The 15,774-nt window shown below is 37.4% G+C and overlaps 2 protein-coding genes across 9 annotated transcripts in view; one reads left to right on the top strand and one right to left on the bottom strand.

Moving 5' to 3' along the window:
- The first annotated feature begins 445 nt into the window (after nt 1–445).
- On the top strand, nt 446–2,362 carry LOC120769647. Its single transcript, XM_040096752.1, has 3 exons — nt 446–583; nt 636–1,771; nt 1,832–2,362. Exons 1-3 carry the CDS (start codon nt 538–540, stop codon nt 2,090–2,092), a joined length of 1,443 nt encoding a protein of 480 aa, XP_039952686.1. The 5' UTR covers nt 446–537; the 3' UTR covers nt 2,093–2,362.
- A 4,856-nt stretch (nt 2,363–7,218) lies between these two features.
- Nucleotides 7,219–15,774, bottom strand: part of LOC120767893 — a 66,380-nt gene continuing 57,824 nt past the window's right edge. For 6 of the 8 annotated variants that reach the window (XM_040094222.1, XM_040094225.1, XM_040094230.1 and 3 more), the window contains 8 exons: nt 13,651–13,757; nt 11,691–11,802; nt 11,289–11,610; nt 11,002–11,216; nt 10,752–10,910; nt 10,235–10,665; nt 8,000–9,027; nt 7,219–7,898 (listed from right to left, as the gene is read on the bottom strand). In XM_040094222.1, coding sequence (XP_039950156.1) covers nt 7,737–7,898; nt 8,000–9,027; nt 10,235–10,665; nt 10,752–10,910; nt 11,002–11,216; nt 11,289–11,610; nt 11,691–11,802; nt 13,651–13,757 — 2,536 coding nt within the window. In that variant the 3' untranslated portion in view covers nt 7,219–7,736. Of the gene's footprint in view, nt 7,899–7,999; nt 9,028–10,234; nt 10,666–10,751; nt 10,911–11,001; nt 11,217–11,288; nt 11,611–11,690; nt 11,803–13,650; nt 13,758–13,867; nt 14,159–15,774 lie in introns of those variants that run through there. The other 2 variants (XM_040094227.1, XM_040094228.1) reach the window with 2 other exon arrangements.

Below are 15,774 nucleotides of genomic sequence, written 5' to 3'. Positions count from 1 at the left end.
TAAGAAACCCGCTATCATGTTCTAAAAAGCTAGCGATTAATCATAGCACATTTCTTGCAAACGAAGCAACAGTTCTAAGAATTTTGAATACATTACTTCGCAATAAAAATAATTTACTTGTAAAACCCATCAGAAGAAACTACTAATCATCTGAAAGAAATAACAAAAAGAACTTAATCATCCGACTGTAAGCATTAGCGCGCCCGAGATCTTTATCAATATAAATACATACATACATATGTACATTGTGGTTATTCCCGACATTATACATACATCATAAATATAATTCACGCATTCAACTCAGCATAATCAGAACGCTGTTATGTCTTACAGATAAGTTTAAAATTACCGATGAACTTTTCTTGGAAAAACTTTGATTAAATATTAATACGAGTATAAATATGTCCAGTATTCGGTGCATAACGTTATATCGTTCTGTGTAATCATTCAGTCAAGAGGGTACTCGCGTGCGATCAGGCTGTTGAAATTTTGATCCTGCAAGTTTACAAGTCGAGTGTTTGTTTAGCTCGGTGAAAAATGGTGCTCAAAACTTTTGTGTTATTCTTTTGCCTATTTTATTTCGGTAAGGGCATGAATTTCGAGTTCAATGCAGATTTTGTAATTATTTCTTTTAGGTTCAGTAGGATATACCAGCAAAATAAGTTATGTTGTCGTGTGGCGAGAAAATCCATGTTCTTTTATGTTGAACCGCCCGCGTCATACTTCATTGGTGCCACCTACTCAGTTTCAATTTGAGGATAATTGTTATGATGGTGGCCGACATCACATAATACCATATGAGATTCTGCGTAATTTTTTTAATTTTGCCGTGAAACAAGCCAGTAGAGCAACGCGCATCGCACAATACTTATCAGCATACATTTCTACAATAGTGGCACAATTTATTGCCAATGGCGAATCTATACAACATCAAAATCCGTTTCCTGACAACGATGAAGTGGTTATCATCATTGATCCATGGGAAGAAATGTTTGCAGCACTTTCATGGTTACCCGGAAATATATTTATAGGGCCGCAGGTGAATATTCGTCACCATGACGATCCCCTGAACCAGAGAGGCGGAGATCCCGGTAACGCATTCGAGCAGTACGCAAATAGAATAATCAACGACGACACACACTTTACTGCTCTACAAAATCTCAATCGCGATATGCGACTTTATATTAATGATTCTACAGATGTAAATTTGTTTCATCAAATAATGACCAATTTAGATATTGTCAACAGAAGAACTACACCTTTTCCATTCGATGCAGAGGATTGGGAAATAGTTAATGGAGAGTTTTACATTCGCGATAGACATAGAGAGAAACGATCCGAAAACCAAATCCCACAACCGCCAACCGCATGCAACACGAAGCCATCAACTAATGATGATCCTTTCGATTATTATGTTGGATTCTGTAAAGCGGTAAATCGAAAATTAACGGCCAGTCATTTTTCGTCGATCAATAAAAAATACATAGAATCGGATGATAAGATGGAATTTGATTGTCCCAAAAATACTTTCATTAGAGTAAAACGAGCCACCATAAGTAGCATGCCCTGGGCAGTCGCTGCTTTCTCGTTTGGGCTAGCATGTCTCACGGGTGACTGCGTAGAGCGGGACGGTACCGAAAAAATAAAAAAGTTGTGTGACAACAAGAGATCATGCCTATTTTCTGATAGAGACACAGAGGGTTTGGGTGTAGATGTGGAATATTACTGTGCGGATGTATTAACACCTATACGAGAAAGAAAAGAATTACAGGTAAAAGTAACAAAGGATAGAATAGTATAATTTACCAATTTTTTTTTTTATTTTTGTCAGCGACCTGTTCGCTTTAGTTCCAGCGAATTTGAACTTAACTGCCCCTTGGATTATACAATTCGTATTAGTAAAGCAATAAGACACTCGTCCTCTTTTTTTCTTAATTGTGCTATTGATGATTGCACAGAAAAGGATATTACACCAATTTTGCGGGAAAAATGCGACGGAGAAAATCCATGCAAAAACACACTCGACGATTGGGGCTTGCAACCAATAACCGTAGATTTTTCTTGCATCCCAAATCCATCCATGTTTGTGTGATGAGGCTAACCAGGGCAATTAAAAAACTGCCGTACAATGATTGAATGTTTATGAATATAATATTGGGTCAAGATTGCTAAATCGGAAATATGCAATTTGGGGTATAAATGTTACACTAATGGAGGCACCAGTTTCTATATTGCCAACCATTGTACTATTTTCAAATATGTATAACATAACCTTCAAAGATTATATTAAAACATCTATTCAACCGATTACGTGATGATATCAGAATGTAAAACCTTTCAAATATACTGTGAGCAAAAAATAGTAAGATTTTTAAATTTAAATTTCGCACGAAAACACATTCGTAGGAATATTTGCTTTTTCTACGTTTGTATGACTGTCAGTGACATCTGTGCCAAATGTCACATCAAAATAATCATCAAATTTCTGGTGCCAAAACATTCAGAATATTGAAAAAGGCATCCGGTGATAATTGCTTGCCGCGAGCATGTGTTTCTTATTGGTACTCGTACAAATTATTCAAAGAGCGTCGAGAACGCGTTGACAACGAACCACGTCCAGGGCGCCATCAACATCCACCGATGATCAACACGATGTATCCTGGATCTATGCTTACGACCCGGAAACAGACCATCAATCGGCCGAATATCGTGCCAAAGCTGTGCCGAAGCCAAAAAACCACGTCAAAACAGGTAAAAATCAAAGTTGTGTTGGCAGTTTTCTTCGATTATCGAGGTGTGGTGCATACCGAATTAATTCCGACCGGCCAAAAAGCGCATTGAAGGCTATTCCGGAAATTGACCTTAACAAGCGTTTCTAGGATTGAAAAAAACGTTGACACAAGAGTATTGTAGCCAAGGCAGTTATGTTTCAGGGGGACGACATAGATTTTAAATGATAAATTAATGTTAAGATATCTTAATGAAACTTGCTCCACATGTTCCTACTGTCTCTGCGCGAATGTCAACTGAGAACTGCTTTACCGACAACGTAACGTTCTCTGGCATATCGTTTATAATTTACGTTCTCTGGTTTTGGTAGACATTCACAATGACTTTCTTTCCGACATTTATTTATTGCGAATGGCAGCAAACAAAGCGGAAAAAAACCTACTGCTTCAAACTAGGAAACTGTGGTTTAAAATTTGTAACCGTTATTGGAAATTTAAAAAGATCTCTTGGCACTCAGGGCACAAAGACATTAAATGAAACGAATCTGTCGACCTTTTAGCGAAAGAAATATCGGCGACCAATCCAATAGGACTGGAGCTTTTCTTCGTTTGGCTCCATACAGATTATTGCGTGTGTTTTTCGGGAGTGGCAAATGGCTTGTAAAAATCGCTACTGCCATCAAGTCTGGATTTTGCCGAACGAAGCTGTTTCTGGAAAAGCTTAATAAAAAAATTTGCTTGCTGTATTAACAGCACATACTCCTTGACTGTCCCACATTCGCAAGGAAGCAGAGCCAGGCTATTGGAACAATGTATCCGATGAGGGATCCTGTCACATCTTTGAATTGAAATAGCTGAGTTACACACTTATCTTAACTTTTATTTCATTCCAAAGGTAGAAAAACGGATTAAGATCGGGACTTGGCGTTGGCCATTCTTATACATCAATATTTTCGGTAGATCACGCATCCTTTACTGCTTTAACTGCATGTTTCGGACTATCATCATGCATGAACATCCAATTTACAGGCATTGACTCAAATAAGAATAGTTTTATTGTGTGTCTGAGAATGTATAAACAGGAACTCTGATCCATTCAAACATCAATTCCGACCAACGGTCCCACTCAATTTCACGAAAACGCACAACACACTTTGGCATTACTTCCACCAGGTTCAACGTTTTTTTTTTTGGTGTAACTTGGGTTTAGGGATTGGCCTTTCGGACGATGAACAAATGTTCTACCTTCCGGTCCAATCCAATTAACTTTAGTGTCATCGCCCGCTAAACTCGTTTCCGAACATTTTCTTACTCACTCCATTAGTCTTAGCGAAAGTAATCCGCATTTTTATATTTCTTTGAAGGAAGCGGTTTTTTCGGCTGTTGCGCCCATAAAGTGAGCGTCACTGAGGCGTCTTCTGCAAGCCCGCAGCAAATGTTAAGCCAAAAGCTAGAGGACCTAATGGGATCAACCTGCAATTGTCAATAATAGTTTTAGACAAGACACTATACAGTATGTGCTCCTTCAGCTCTCAGTTAAGGAGCATTATAAAGTCCTCTCCAAACAGTTTCTGCTGGGATGTTTTTGTACAAACCATCCCTGCAGTCACCCACTTGAAACGGAACCGCCTCCTAGGAACAGAGTGACTCTTGCGCAGCTTCGTTCTGGATACTGTAGCCAGTTAAACTGCTACTTATCCAGAGTTGACCCCGACCTATCAAATATATGTCAACCATGCAACGAGTCACCGCATGATTCTAATCACTTCTTTGCATGCCCGGCTAATCCTACACTCCCGACACTCCTCTCCGTAAGGTCGGACCGCGTCGAAACAGCAGACAGAGCGCTACTTCTAATTTATGGTCGGCGTAATCGTCCTGTCAGATCTACAGTTGAGAATCTAGTGGAACAATTTGAATCCAAATCACAATACAAAATGTTCCCGTATCAGTGAGACGGACAAGTGCCCATAGTGTCGAGAATATAACTGCCACTTTCGCATCAATTGAGGAAGACCCAAATCAGCCTCTCACAAGTTGTTCTCAAGCGTTCGTCATCTCTGTGACCTCGTTGTGGCGAATTTTGCGAAAATATCTTGTACTACATCCTTACAAGATTAAATTGACGCAAGAACCGAAGCCGCTTGACCACCAGTATTGTCGTTTTCATGACTTTAGCTGAGCAACAACTTGAAAATGATCCGGATTTTCATCGAAAAATAATGTTCACCGATGAGGCTCATTTCTGCCTGAATGGCTTCATCAATAAGCAAAATATGCGTTATTGGTCAGGCAGCAATCCACACGTACCCATGAGTCACCATTGCATCACGAAAAAATGGGCCGGCGGCTTCTGTGGTGTGATTTGACCCCGTTAGACTATTTCCTGTGGCGCTACCTCAAGTCTATGGTCTATGCCAACAAGCCAGCGACGATTGATGAACGCATCTACACCAGAAATCATAGTCAACATACAGGATATGGATTTAGAAATACCTCGTTTGACTGAGAGAGAGATTTCGTAGAGGCTCTACACATCTCATTAGGCAGTGTGAGCCATATTTTAAGTGAAATTTTGGGTTTTAGAAAGCTGTGTGCACAATGGGTGCCGCATTCGCTAACAATGGAACAAAAAACACATTCGAATGCGACTTTCTCAGCAACATTTGGCGCGTTTTAAAAAGGATAAAGTGGATTTTGTGCGTCAATTCATCACTATGGATGAGACTTGGGCCTATCACCAGTGATCGTAAATCAAAACAAGAGGCTAAAGCGTGGTGTGAGCTTGATTGTTCGGCTTCGAAACGAGTTCGTGTCCGGAAATCGACCAAGAAGGTTATGGCATCAGTTTTTTGGGATGCAAAAGGAATTTTCTTTGTGGATTACTTACAAACTGGTAAAACAATTGATTCTGAATATTATTGCAATCTCCTAGACCAGTTGTAGTTAAAATATCGTCAAAAATGACCCGGTTTACAGAAGAAAAAAATACTTTTTCATCAGGACAATGCATCGTGTCACAAGAGCAATTAGAGTTCGAATCCATGAATTAGAGTTCGAATCCATGAATTAGAGTTTGAATCCATGAATTAGAGTTCGGATCCATGAATTAGAGTTCGAATCCATGAATTAAAGTTCGAACCCATGAATTAGAGTTCGAATTGTTGGAGCATCCACCGTATTCACCAGATTTGACCCCCAGCGACTTCCATTTGCTTCCGGAATTGAAAAAATTTAATGCGTGGCAAGCGTTTTTCATCAAGTGAAGAGGTCATAACGGCGGTTGAAGCGTATTTTGCAGACCTTTCGTATGCTCACTTCAGGGAGGGGATCCACAGATTGGAGCAAGTGTTATTAATGTTCATGTATTTTAAGTAATAAAATTGTGTTTTTTTTATCAAACGACAAAACTTATTGAACAACCTGGTAGCTGTGGTGCAACAGTTAACGTTCTTATACCCTGAACAGGTTATACGAGTATTAAGTTTGTCACGAAGAAGGAAGCGTCGGAGACCCTATAAAGTATATATATAAATGATCAGTATGTTGAGCTGAGTCGATTTAGCTATGTCCGTCTGTCTGTCTGTCGTCCGTCTGTCTGTATATATACGAACTAGTCCCTCAGTTTTTAAGACATCATTTTGAAATTTTGCCAACGTCATTTTCTCTTCAAGAAGCTGCTGATTTGTCGGAACTGTCGATATCGGACCACTATAACATATAGCTGCCATACAAACTGAACGATCGGAATCAAATGCTTGTATGGAAAACTTTCACATTTGACAATGTATCTTCACAACAGTTGGCACAGGTTATTTTCTAAGATAATACTATAACCTCTGAAGAAATTGTTCAGATTGGATTACTATAGCATATAGCTGCTATATAAACTGAACGATCGGAATAAAGTTCTTGTATGGAAAACTTTCACATTTGACAATGTATCTTCACGAAATTTGATATGGATTATTTTCTAAGGCAACAATGTAATCTACGAAAAAATTGTTCAAATCGGATTACTATAGCATATAGCTTCCATACAAACTGGACACATAGTTACTAAAAGAAATGCACCTGTGATGGGTATATTAGCTTCGGTGCAACAGCTAACGTTTTTTTTTTGTTGATAAATAAAATATATTTGCTGTGTTAACTCATACACTTGTATCTGTTTTATTATTAGCAAACATCATCACGCTTAAAATTACCAGGCTAGTATAGTAGGTAATTGTATATTTAAGGTATTTATGTATATTTATGTGTATATTCATTTATTTAAGTTAGGCTTTTAGGTAATTATTAATAGATATTATTTTAGTTTGTTTAAATGTACGTATATATGTATGTATGTTATTAATATTATGTTATATGCTATTTGTATGTAAAATTTTTGTAATTTTAAAATTGATTTAGCATTTTTTATTGTTTGCATTGTATATACAGGCATTTTTTTTTTCTGTTTTTTTGTTTAAAGACAATTATATTTAGATATATGTGTGTTTGTGTATATGTAAATTAGAGTGTAATTAAATTAAATTAAGTTAAAATATATATAGAGCACTTATATGATAAGAATTAGTAGCTTGGCGTACAGTTAAGGCAACTAAAGCGTACAAAACGTGCACGCATGCGCGTTCAATTTCCATTTTATCAGCTAAGTAACTATGTTGAAATAGTATTGAAGCATCATCATACAATTAAAAATTATTAAACTATTACAAATGTAGTTAAGTAAAAGTTGTATTCACGCGGAATTGCTAGTAATTAATATATAAAGTACATATAAATACATATATATATATAGTTCATATATATATATCTATAGTTTATATGCATAGTATATGTAGTTTGAAAAAAATTCTGCTAAAATCTGCTGCCCAAATTTGTTTATGTTTGTTTGCTTGTAGGTACTTGACGTAGGCGTGTGTGTGGTAAACTGCGCTTAGAGACTGTGAGCGTGTTGTTGTTGCGTTTTGTGCATTTTTTTAGTTTTTTTGATACAACACTTCAATCATAACGACTGCCACGCGAGTTGCACGCTTTTATCTTGTCCACAGTGCATTCCAAAGCTGCCTTCAAATCGCTAAAAACAGGCACACCCTGACGTTTGGCCAAATCGATTAGGTACGAACGACCACGATTGTAATCCTTAATAGCGGCCGGCGTGAGCTATAGCACGAAAAGTAGAAAAAATTGAATTGAGTTAATAATTTTCAGTGCAAACCAAAAACAAATATATAATAGTATATATGTAAATATGTACTACCAACCTTCTCATTGTTGATCACACAATCGTCGGGCAGCATTTGCACGGCCAACACCACATTGTACATCAAGCCGATGCAATGTGCCGCCAGCGTCATGGGCGCCAACGAGCGCGTCTCATTCGTGATGACGAACAACAGCACACGACTGGCATCCAGCAACGCTGGATTGTACAGACTCGGACGCATCGGTGGCAATGCCCAGCTGTAGGTCTCCTCCGACACGGTCAGCTCTTCCTCCTCCTCTTCCTCCAAAGCGGCGCCACGATATTTTCGACGTGTACGCTTTAGCGACTTCTCCTGTGCGGCGCCCAATTGACGTGCATCCTCGTACACTTTATCCGGCAAGCTGCTGTCCAGCTGTGTTGCTTGCAAACTCTCATGCAGCGCGGGTGGATGAAAGGTGACGCCTTTCGTCTTCAAATACGGCATAGCGATGTCTTGACGCCACTTGGTGCGCAAAAAGCAACTGCCACCAAGGTAGACATCACGGAAATCGGTGCCGGCGAAGGTTAAGAACTCATTATTGCCACCATAATTGCAATTGACCGAATTAATGGAACTGCTGGATGAGAATACCGAATCATTGGAGTCGCTCTCCTCCTCCGCTGTTACGCTGCTATCTGGATAGGTTGAGTGCAGTTGTGCGGCGCTGGCGTTCAATTGCGCCAGCGGATATGCGGCTGCGGCTGTTGAGTGTGCGCTCAATATTGGATAAGCTGTGGCGGTAGTGGTAGAAGTATTAGGTGGTGTTGTTGGTGTATGAGCAGTTTGGATAGTTGTTGTGATTTCGGTTGTTTCTATAGATTCGATGTTGACAAGAATTTTTGTTTTTGCTTTACCTAACTGTGCGGCCGAACGTGATTTCATCGGTTGATCTAACGGTTGCGGTGAGGAGGTGCCACTATCACGACTGCGACTCAACAAATCCGTGCTGCTGTGACGTTCATCGCTGCCGGGTACGCTTGTTTGACTGGAGGTGCGTGAAATATTTTTACTGGTAAAATAGCTGATAGCAAAATTGCTTTCATCACCTGCGGAAGGAAGTAAAAACAAAAATATAATTATAATTACAAATTTTGTTTCAATTAAAAGAACAAAAATAATAAAAACAATTTAAAAATTCAAAAACAAAAAAGTTAAAAAATAAAAAAAATTTAAAAAAAAATAAAAATAAAATAAAAAAAAAAATAAAAAAAATATAAAAAATTAAAAAATTAAAAAAATAAAAAAATAAAAAAATTAAAAAAATTAAAAAAAAAAAAAATAAAAATAAAAATTTAAAAATCTACGATTGAAAATAAACTCTTCAAAATTTTTTATAAACAAACAAAAAAGTTTTCCATACAAGGACTTGATGTTCAACATTCCTTTTGTATGACAGCTACATGCTATAGTTAACCGATCTGCACAATTTCTTCGGAGACTACATTGTTGTCTTAGAAAATAATCTATACCAAATTTCGTGAATATATCTTTTCAAAAGCAAAAGTTTTCCATACAAGGACTTAATTGCGATTGTTCAGTTTGTACTGCAGCCAAATTATATAGTGGTCCGATCTGAACCGTTTCTGCGGAGATTGTGGAGCTGGCGTCGATAATAATCTGTGCCAAATTGCGTGAAGATATATTGTCAAACAAAAAAGTTTTTCATACAAGGACTTGATGTTCAACATTCCTTTTGTATGCTTTTTGCAGGTATATGCTATAGCTAACCGATCTGAACAATTTCTTCGGAGATTACATTGTTGTCTTAGAAAATAATCCATACTAAATTTCGTGAATATATCTTGTCAAAAGAAAAAGTTTTTCATACAAAGATTTGAAGTCGATTGTTCAGTTTGTATAGCAGCTATATTCTATAGTGGTCCGATCTGAACCATTTCTGCGGAGATTGTGGAGCTGGCTTCGACAATAATCTGTGCCGGTTTTCGTGTAGATATCTTGTCAAACAAAAAAGTTTTCCATACAAGGACTTGATTTTGAACGTTGCTTTTGTATGACAGCTATATGCTATACTAGCCCGATATCGGCGATTCCGATAAATGAGCAACTTCTTGCAGAGAAAGGGTTGTGTGCAAAATTTTAGAGCGATATCTCAAAAACTGAGAGAGTGTGGCACATATATGCAGACCGACAGATAGGCTGGACTAAATCGAGTCAGCTCGTCATGTCCTTCTGTGCGTTACAAACTTCGTCCTAAACTTAATTTACCCACTTCCTGGTATAAAATGTATTTACCTTGCATATTGGTAAGATAGACCGGCGGTGGTGGCACATTTGTGCCCTTTATGGGCGAAATGCAACCACTTTCTTGTATTTCCTGCTGCAGCACCGAGAGATAAGCCGAAATCACGCAGAATAAATCAAAGTCGACATCCAACGATTCGTTCAACGAAGCGTGTGTGGGTGTGTCGGAGCTGCACGATGTTGCGGATGAGCTCTTCTTAGTGGCATGCTCGCTGCTATTAAGTTCTGGTTGAGCACCAGATTTTGTACTGCGTTTTTGTAGGGCTTCCAACGTTTCACGTTGTGTGGCGATTATCTTATTTAAATTGTCTAATTTAACTAGACTCTGAGCGTAACCTAAATATAAGAGAGCGCGTTGACATTGTACAACTGTGATGGCGCCGTTCACGGGATTAACGCGATCGAAGGCGCCACGCACGACACTGTGTGGTGAGAAAATTAAAAAAAATATTTATTAAATATAATTTAATATAAAAATTTCTTTTTTTTTTTTCTGACATGAACTTACACTAAAATCGTTGCTATATTCGAGGGTGGATCTCTAATGCCAGCCAAAATGTCTTTGGTGCGCTGCAGACCCGATGGTATATCATCCATAACTGGTAGGCCACGACGTGTGACCAATTCCTTCAATATTAACTGATTGCGCCGGAGGTCAATGTATTCTCTGTTAAGTATAGAAAGAAAGTAAAGAAAAGCAACAACAAATTAGTGTGTGTTCTTTGAGTTAGTAAAGTCATCACATGTAATAGACTTACTGCTGGGATATTTGCTCATTAAGTATAGATTGATTACGTTTATATGGATGTAGTACCAACACCAGCTGCTTGCAGTTTTGACCCGCTATATGTGCCGCCTCAATGGCACCAGCAGAAGCGCGCGTCTCCGAATCCATAACGAAGAACAAAACACGCGCCTTCTCTTTGGCGCGATGTTCCAGCTCGATGAGATCAGGCGTCCAATCAGATACTTGCTATAAGTCGCAAGGAAGGAAAAAAAATTATGAAAATAGGTAATTTTCACATAAAACCATCAAAGAACTTACGGGATTATAGAAGGAAATGCCCAGTTCATTCAACGCTGGTATGGCGACATCGGCCCGCCAGGTGGTGGGATTACATGAACCGCCTAGGAATACCTCAACCGGTGCCGATGTGTCACCCTTTGACAATTTTCGCTTACAGTCTTCGACATTACTTAAGGATTTTGTACTACGCAATTCGGTGCCCGTTGCTGTTGTTGTTGCCGTGTGGCACACGGTGCCGTTATTAGCCTCAACAACACGACTGCTATTGTCATTGTTTTCCTGCTGTAGAGAGCTTAATAGATTTACCTTGTCGCAAATCGACGGCGAGAAAGTCGATGTGCTGTTGAGGTTAGGAAAAATTTTTATATTATTACAAAATTATTTATTGTTTATTAAATAATTGTCTTTGTTTTAACTCACCGAAAGCGTTTTAGATCGGCTGCCAGCACACAAAATTCACCAAAAGTGAGCCCATTCGATTGGCGGCTGCCTTTGCGTGCCAACAATTTGGCTGTTTGTAGCATTTCGGTGACTGGAAACGAAAAAAATTAATAATTATTAATTAGTTTTAATTAATTATTTTAATTAATTCTTGATTAATTTTAATTAGATATTAATTATTTTAATTAACTTTTACTTTTAATTATTTATTAATTAATTATTCATTTAATTTTAATTAATTATTAATTACTTTAATTAATTAATTGTAATTTGTTTAAATGAAAATCAGCTTCAAGTTAGCTGAAATCCAAATTTATTGTTTTCTTTTTAATTTAATGTTATAATTTCGATTTAATTCGATTCAATCATTTATTTGTTTTATATATTTTCTTAAAAGGTCAGTTTTTTTTCTTTAAATGTTATTTGCTCATTTCTATACACAGTCGGGGTTTGCCACGAAGCTTTTAACACCCAGAAGAAAACGTCAGAAACCTCATAACAAAGATATATGTATATGATGACGAGCTGAGCCAATTAAACCATGTCGATCTGTCTGTCCGTTCGTCAATCCATCCACGAGCTAGTCTTTTAGTTTTTGAGACATCGTACTGAAATTTCACACACGTCCTCATCTCTCCAAAATGCAGCTTATTTGTTGGAACCACCGATGTCGGATCACTATAGCATCTAGCTGCTATACAAACTGAACCGTCGGATCCGTTCCCAGGGCGGTCGGATCTATGTAACCGGAAAGGACCCAGATTATTATCCCACCAAGGACTGCCAACTCGACACTATTCCTCCGCGGGGTGTCGTCGACCTTTTCGTGTTTGGTCTCTGCACAGAGGCAGCATAAGGGAGTCTATGTGTACTCTTTCAATTTGTGATCTGGTTACCCAGATTTTATGCAAGTACGGGCCCTTTCTAATGCCAAGTTAAGCTCCCTGCTCCAAAGCAGCGGAAATACTTTTAAGCGTTTTCTTTGAGTCGCAACCTGCAGTTTACCCAATCAATTTTAACGTGTGCATGTCGTATCAGAGCGTCAGCTTTATCTTGGTGAAGCGTTATATACGTTCTTACCAGCTCTCTTCCGTTTGGCGCCGTAATGTTGATCGTCAAGTTTTCGTTAGAGTCCTGTAAAGCTTCTTTTACAGTCTCTCCGCCTTTCTCCTTTGTCGTAAGGGCGTCGAGGTCTCTAATTTCTATATTGACCTTTAATCTAAGGTCGGTCACATTTGCAGAATCCTGAAGTGAGGTCTTCAGTGCCTCGAAGCAGCTGGATTTTTTAGTCTACCCCAACTCCAGCTTTAATAGTAGCGCCCGGCTCTTGTTTTGCTGCTCGCTTTAATATTAACTGACATCTGTGTTGCCCTTCCCTTCTCCTTGTTTTGCAGATCCTACTTGTGTAGCTGGAGTTTCTCTGAAGCCTGTCTTTTTTTTCAGTTTTGTCCGGTTGTTTTGGAGTGGCGGTTATTATAGGAGATCTAGCTATTCCTACGGAAGTCGGTCTCGTATTCATCGTTCTCACCATTTTTGTTTCTTGTTTGTTTTTGTTCTTGTTGTGGTGTGTTCTTTTTGTTCTAATGAGTCCCTGCTTCAAGCCACTATCTTCGCGCTTTGTAACAGAGTCCTATATGAACTAAGCAGGAGGTTATGTTCAGAGCAAGTTTCAGGCACGAATCAGGAGTTCGTCTCCAACAAAACAAATTTATGTTTTAGTTTTGAATAAAATTTTAGTTTTCCATATTCAACTGGATGCAATTTTATTAATTTTTGTATTTTGTATAATTTTTTTTTAATATTATTATTTTTTTTAAATCTATTATTTTTTTTTTTTATTTTTTTGGTTACTATTAAAATTGTTTTTAACCTTTTTACCAGTAATTTTTCCAGTAATTTTTTTTTTATTGTTTTTTTTTCAAATTTTCGAAATACTTACTTTGCTTCTCACTTGGATGGAAACTCAGCTCATGGAAGAGCTCCTGTGTGCGCTCCGCCGGCACGACATTGCAACGCGCTTTGGCACGCCAAGCGTTAAGAACTTCTCTGTAAATAAAAAAATTAAAAAATAAAAATTAGAAATTTTGTATAATTATTTTAATTAATTTTAAAAAATATTTTATTTTAAAAATTATTTATAAAAAAATACTATTTACAAAACAAAACAGGTGGCCACTTCCAACCGCACAGTTCTAACTTCGCTGTGCTGCTGGGCGGCGTTAACGGTGTCAGACGCTAACAACCACATAGATGAGCTGGTATCTAAGTCACTGACCGTGTGACGATTGCGCACAAATGCATTGCAGCCTCGAAGCGGCGAAGATGGCGTGCGCCAGCAGGGAAAGCCGCCAAAGAAGACAACCCAAACTAGCGGTAATAAGAAGTGAAGCAAAAATCGATAGTAGGCATGCTGGTAGCTGCCGTGCAAGTTTTTGTTGCCCACAACAACAAGCGATTGCATCATTGCGCGGGAAGCGCGGCAGCGGCAGCGGCAGCAGCAACGCCAACGCGCGCGCAGGCAAACAAAGCGCCAAAGAGATGAGTGGTCGCTAACTAGCCTACAAGTAGCTAGTTTTTGCTGTTTACTTCGGCTTCTTCGTGCTTTGGACGCCTAAATGCGCCGTTCGAACACAAATCGTGGATATGAAATCATCCAACGGTTTTGTAATGCGCCAATAACCACCAGCCAAAACCACGAGCGCACTTTGGACGGGCAAACAATTTACAAAAACAAAAGCAACAAACGAATATTAGACAAATGACGCGCCAAACGCGGTTCAGCGCGAAAGCGACATTGAATGCAACGGCTGGGCGCGCTAAGGCGACAGCGCACGTCAGTGGCACAAGCGGAAGAGTGCAAAGTCAATAAAATTCCACGCGTATGCAAATGCGGCTGGCGCTAGACTGCAGGGATGTGTGTAATTAAAGCACTCCCAATGTGCCATGCTATGACTCTATGCCCTAGGCATGGCGCTGCGAAGATTATTGAGTAGTTTATTAGGCGCTCGGTGGCGCTGCTGAGCCGCTGCTATCTCACGAAATCAATAAATGCGCCATATTTTCACATTTCGCGGCAATTAAAGCTCGTCTTTTATTTGTTTATATATTTGAAAAGAGGTTAAAGTTCAAAAATTTGTGTTCATGAAAACAAGTATTAATCGGAAATATTAATAAAACAAATACACTGCGCAGCAACAACGACGAAATGCTACGAAAAACACATAGAATTTTGTTAATCAGTTTGATATTGTATATGTTGTAATTATCATTTTTATGTGGTCATAAATATTTTTATTTTCAATTACATTCTCAATCATCATAGCGCAAAGCTGGCAGTTAAAATAATATTAAGAAAAACTAAATTGCTTATAAAAAACAATAAAAATTTATTTTTGGTTTTATTATTACAATGTGATAGTTTAAATTTTTGCAAAATTCCAATGCTTTTATGAGTTCTTAAATAAATAAAATGTATAAAAATTTTTTATCAATTTTATCAATAAAAAAATTAAATAAAAAATAAATTTCAAAAATATATGTATATCAAAAATTGGGAAAAGAAATAAAAAAAATAAAAAAACTCAATTAAAATATATCTTTTTTCAATTTTATATTATTTTTTTAACTTCGTTGTTTTTTTTTTGTTTTTATCAAAGCAATTAAAATTCTTGCGTACTTTCTTTTACAAAATCGAATACATATATATTTTTTTAACTTATTTTTTTATACATATATTTTAAACGAACCAAATAATTTTTTTTTCAAAATTATTATTTTTTTTAATTTTTTCCGATATTATTATTTTTTGTTTTCAACTAATTTTTTTTTTTCAAAATTAGTATTTTTAATGATTATTTCAATTATTATTTTTCATGGAATCACTATATTTTTTTTAATATTTTGAATATTTCGATTTACACGAAACAAACATTTAATGTAAATTTTGGAAAAAATATGTTTAAATCGAAAATAAAAAAACATATTTCAATAAAAAAATATATTATTTTTCAATTTTATATTATTTTTAATTTTTAACTTGTTGGAGTTAAATTTAATTTACCAA

The sequence above is a fragment of the Bactrocera tryoni genome, chromosome 2 (assembly GCF_016617805.1).
Source record: "Bactrocera tryoni isolate S06 chromosome 2, CSIRO_BtryS06_freeze2, whole genome shotgun sequence".
Taxonomy (NCBI): domain Eukaryota; kingdom Metazoa; phylum Arthropoda; class Insecta; order Diptera; family Tephritidae; genus Bactrocera; species Bactrocera tryoni.
Note: the sequence above shows the minus strand (reverse complement) of the source record. Positions and strands in the feature narration are given on the sequence as shown.